Below are 5577 nucleotides of genomic sequence, written 5' to 3'. Positions count from 1 at the left end.
TTTATTTAAATCATAGACTTGCTTTTTATTGAATTTTACAGAGTTCCTAAATTAGTAAACCATGCCTGAGAACCCAAAGAAGAAAACAGTATAATGGACAAGCCCCTCCATCCATAATACAGTTTATCAAATATTGGTTCCTAATGTATTTTTCTTGGAGGTACTGGGAATTGAACTCAGGGACACAACCACTGAGACACCTTCCAGGCTTCTTTTTAGTTTATTATTTGAGTTTTTTAGAGACAGCATCGCACTGAGTCCTTTACTCTTTGTAATCCTGGTAAGTCACCTTACAAATCACAACACTTGGGCTAAGGTTGTGGTTCAGTAGTTGACAAAATGCCTAGCATATGTGAGGCACTGGGTTTGATTCTTAGGACAACATATAATTAAATAAATAAATGTCAACCGACAAGTAAGAGATAATTTTTAAAAAATGAATAAATGGGCTAGGGACATGGCCTCAAATTGTGGTGTGCTCACCTGGCATGCGTGGGGCACTGGATTCGATCCTCAGCACAACATAAAAATAAATTCAAGATGTAGTGTCCACTGAAAACTAAAACATAAGTAATAAAAATTCTCTCTTTAAAAAAAAAGAATAGAAAGCAAAATCCTTCTGCCTAAGAATCTTGAGAAACTGGGATTTCAGGTGTATACCACAGAACCAGGGGATTAACAAGAATTTTGAGGATTTCACAGTCTTTCATAAAATTTTAACAAGAGTGGAATTTAAGTCTGCTGCAAGTCTTTAAAACTTCTAGTACACTGTATCATTAAATAAACCTCTTCATATTCATCTCAGTTTGTTTCACATAAGCATCACACTACAAAAGTTTGTGACAAAATGCATACATGAAAGGAAAATATGTGATTCAAGATCCAAGAGGTTACTGTTATTGCGTTTGGCCCCCAAATCATGTCTTTAGTATGACACTGAATATTTTAATTATCATTTAATCATTATATATTCTCACTACTTGCTCTCCTAAAAACCCAAACACATCATAATGTGGCCATCAGAAGAAACATTTCACCAATCTGCACCAAAGGCTGGAGTGGAGAGGCCTAAACTAAAATACACAATATATAATAAAATATGAGACACAAAAGATTTAAAATACAGGAAAATGGAACCTAACAATGAGAGATTTAACCCATAAAACATGTTGCTTTCAAATCCTCATGTTGATGCAATGTTCCTGTCCAGTGCAGGGTGCACTTTTGTTACCGCTGAAGAGATAAACAAAGAAATGAAGGCACTCACATTTTCACACACCTACAGTGGTTTTCTCAAAAGAAATAAATAAAATGAAATAAAATAAAAATTTCCTCAAGTCTGAACAAGTTCAAATAAATCTGAAACAAGCAAAGGTCCTACCACATTTCTATATACAGGGCTTTTCTCTAGTGTGATTTCTTAAATGCTGTTCAAAGGGACCTGGAAAGTTGAAAGTCTTACTACAATTTTGAAAGAGAGAAAAAGGATCTTCCCAGATGTGAATTCTTTATGTCTTTGAAGAAAACTCTGAAAGCTGAATACTGCCTCACATGGCTTATCCTCAGCATTTTCTACAGTATGAGTCCTTTCATACAACTGAACAAAACTAGAACAGCTCAACAACTCATATACTTTTTTGCATAGGATTTATTCTTTTTATTCCAAAAGAATCTTCTGAGGCCTTAGTAATAGACTGAGAAAACTAGATTTCCCACATTTCTCACACTCACAGGACTTCTCTCTGTGTTTTCATGTATGAGAAGAAAAACAGGGCTGGAGGGGAAGCTGACAGGATGTAGCTTTTCTCTGGTATGTATTCCAGGGGCTTCTCTCTGGTATGTATTCTTCCATGTTTATGAAGCTGATGGGATGTAGCAAAGGTGTAGCCACACTGCTTACATTCAGAGGGTTTGTTTGTCAATGTGAATGAAATGGTTTTGAAGGCAATAGGGAAAATGGTATAATTTGTGATAATTTTATACATTTAAAGAGTCACTCAGTTGGAAGTATCGGTGTATGCCTTTAATGCCTGAGACTTGAGAGGCTAATTCTGAAGGATCAGTATTGGAGGCTAGCCTCAGCACCTTAGGAAGACCCTAAAGAATGCAGCTAGTCCCTGTCTCAAAATAAAAAGCAACTGGAATGTAGCTAAGTGGTAGAGCACAACAAGACTAAATCCCAAGTCTCTCTCTCTCTCTCTCTCCCCCTCACCCACACATTTTCAGCACTGTGAGTACTTTCTTGTCTTTGAGAATGACATCAAATATTTATTTACCAGGTTTTACATTCAAAGGATTTTTCTCCAGTAACTTCCTACATGTATATGAGTGAAACAGTAATAATAGAAAAGTTTACCAATTGTTTTCATGCGTATGATTTCTCTGCAGTATCTGTTCTTTCACTTGTGTGAAGCAGACAGGATATGGCAAAAGCTCTTCCACATTGTTGTTATTCATAGCACATTTCTCTGGTATGTATTCTTTCATGTCTGTGAAGCGTAGGGGATGTAGCAAAGGCTTTGCCACACTGCTTACATTCATAGGGCTTCTCTCCAGTGTGCATTCTTCCATGAATCTGAAGGTAACTGGATCTAGAAAAGGCTTTGCCACACTGCTTACATTCATAAGGCTTCTGTCCAGTATGAGTTTTTTCATGTGCATGAAGGTGACTGGATATAGCAAAGGCTTTGCCACACTGCTTACATTCATATGGCTTCTCTCCAGTGTGCATTCTTCCATGAATCTGAAGGTAACTGGACGTAGCAAAGGCTTTGCCACACTGCTTACAATCATAGGGCTTCTCTCCAGTATGAATTTTTTCATGTAAGTGAAGGTTAGAGGACTGAGTGAAGGCTTTCCCACACTGCTTACATTCATATGGCTTCTCTCCCGTATGAGTTCGTTCATGTATCTGAAGGCCAGAGGCAGTAGTGAAGACTTTTCCACATTGTTGACATTCAGAGCATTTCTCTCTAGTATGTCTTCTTCCATGAATCTGAAGGTTACTAGATGTAGAAAAGGCTTTTCCACACTGCTCACATTTATAGGGCTTCTCCCCAGAATGAGTTTTTTCATGTGACTGAAGGTAATTGAATGTAGTAAAGGCTTTGCCACACTGCTTACATTCATAGGGCTTTTCGCCAGTATGTAGTCTTCCATGAATCTGAAGAGAACTGGATGTAGTAAAGGCTTTGCCACACTGCTTACATGCATAGGGCTTCTCTCCAGTATGAGTTTTTTCATGTGTGTGAAGGTTAGAGGACTGAGTGAAGGCTTTGCCACACTGCTTACATACATAGGGCTTCTCTCCAGTATGAGTTTTTTTATGTGAGTGAAGGTTAGAGGACTGAGTGAAGGCTTTCCCACACTGCTTACATTCATATGGCTTCTCTCCAGTATGAGTTCGTTCATGTATCTGAAGGCCAGAGGCAATAGCAAAGGCTTTTCCACATTGTGGACATTCATAGGGCTTTTCTCTGATATGTATTCTTCCATGTATATGAAGCTGACAAGATCTAGCAAAGGCTTTGCCACACTGCTTACATTCATAGGGCTTCTCTCCAGTATGAATTTTTTCATGTGAGTGAAGGCCAGAGGACTGAGTGAAGGCTTTTCCACACTGCTTACATTCATAGGGCTTCTCTCCAGTATGTGTTCTCTGATGTGTTCTAAGTAAACTGGGATAAGCAAAGTCTTTCCCACATACCTTACATTTGAAACCTTCATTCCCCATGTGTGTGATCCTGTGCCTTTGAAGACTTGTGTATGAAATACAGGTCTGACCACCTCCTTTACATTTATGCACTTTCTCTCCAGCATGAGTTCTTTCATGTCTTCTTAATAAAGAGGAGAAACAAAAGGCTTTCCCACATACCTCACATTGAAAACGTTGACGTTCACTGTGTGTTCTCATGTGTCTTGGAACACCCGTGGGAGAAGACGAGGCTTCACCACATTGCTGATATACATAGGGTTGCCACCCAGTATGAGTTTCTTTATGCCTTTGAATGTCACTGGAATGACGGATGACTTTCCCACGTACTGTACATTTAAAAGGTCCATCTCCAGTTTGTAATAACATTTGTGTGTAAACATTTTTTGGAGAAACCAGAGATTTCTTATATTGTTTAAATTCACAAGACTTCTCTTCACATTCCCCATTCTTGTAGTATTTGTGTCCAGAGTATGATGTGATCTGCCTATGAAGGAATGAAGGTCATATGAAGTCTTTTGCACACATAATGAAGTCACATGGATTTACTCTAAACAATCCTTTTCAAAACAGCTTCTTTATGGCTATTATCCAAATAGTGGTATTCACATATGCAATTTCATAGTACTTTTTGCATGTCAAATACTTTGAAAAGACGGAATATCTGTTACAGCTAAGTACATATTCAGGTAAAAAGCAGTATAAGAATAAATACTTCTCAAATTATGCATTTTTCTTTCGTTGGTTTCCTTTAAATATTATATGACCGTTCTCAGACTCCCTCATGGACTCCTCTTGTGAGGACAGTTACCTTACATTGCTCCCAGAGTTTTCAATCTGAACTTCAGTGGTCTTGTCTTCCCACTTGTTTCCTAAAATGAGAGAACAGAACAATCTTTATGAATACTTAGGAGCTAACAATGCTTTGCCAAATGATACATGCTATTTATGCTGCAATAATTCACCAACTGATTCCCTTTTCACCTTCTACATAAATGACCAAAATAAACATGAGTTCTCTATTTGATTAATTTTAAAAACATCATTATTACCTATAGAAGACAGGTTTCTGAGGACTTCCAACATCACATCTCTGTAAAGTTTCTTCTGGGAAGGATCCAGCAAAGCCCACTCCTCCTGGGTGAAGTTCACAGCCACATCCTTAAAGGTCACTGAGATCTAAAATATCCCACCAAATGTATAGTGGGGGCCAGGAGAGACTGACAGCATGAGAAATCTAAACTCAACATGCATGGTGTTCACATGATTCCAGGAGGAACCCTAAGGTAAAGGATGAACTTTGGCTTATCATAACATGTTGCTTCATCCATTCTCTTCGTCAAATGTTCAACACTGGTTTAGTAACTAACAAACACCCTACATCAATGCAATATTTTGAAAACAGTGGCGACGATCGGCTGGAGAGAAGGGGTATTCCATACTATGAGTCATGACACATTTAATTGTCACCCTGATTGGATTAAAAGATACAAATTAATGAAAATCTGTGTGTGTCCAAGAGGGTGTGTCTACAAATGATTGGCATGTGGGATAGTGAGCCAAACTGGGAAACATTTTTAAGGTAGGCAGCACCATCCAATAGGACTGTGTCTTAGGTGGAACAAAAGTTGAAAGAAGAAGGAAGCAGAGCAGAGCAAGCCCCTTTCTTCTCCAATAGGTTCTTGATTGCTACTGCAATGGCCTGAGGGTATCAGACTCTGCCTTGTTCTCTCTCCCAAAGCGGACTCTGCCAGTGATTCTCCAGGGAGTTTCCAGAACCTTTGGTCTGGACTAGGGCAGCACCACTGATCCCTCTTGTTCTGAGGCTTCAGCCTGTTGGACTCTGCAGCAACTACTCTGAAAAC

At 38.8% G+C, this 5577-nt stretch overlaps 1 protein-coding gene across 1 annotated transcript; it reads right to left on the bottom strand.

Annotated features, from left to right (window-relative positions):
* Positions 1 to 978: 978 nt before the first annotated feature.
* LOC144371934 (uncharacterized) lies at positions 979 to 4330 on the bottom strand. The gene has a single exon (XM_078035261.1). The coding sequence runs from the start codon at positions 4079 to 4081 to the stop codon at positions 2450 to 2452; it is 1632 nt and encodes a 543-aa protein (XP_077891387.1). The 5' UTR covers positions 4082 to 4330; the 3' UTR covers positions 979 to 2449.
* Between the last annotated feature and the right edge of the window lie 1247 nt (positions 4331 to 5577).

Source organism: Ictidomys tridecemlineatus, chromosome Y (assembly GCF_052094955.1).
Source record: "Ictidomys tridecemlineatus isolate mIctTri1 chromosome Y, mIctTri1.hap1, whole genome shotgun sequence".
NCBI lineage: Eukaryota > Metazoa > Chordata > Mammalia > Rodentia > Sciuridae > Ictidomys > Ictidomys tridecemlineatus.
This window is presented reverse-complemented; position numbering and strand designations above follow the sequence as displayed.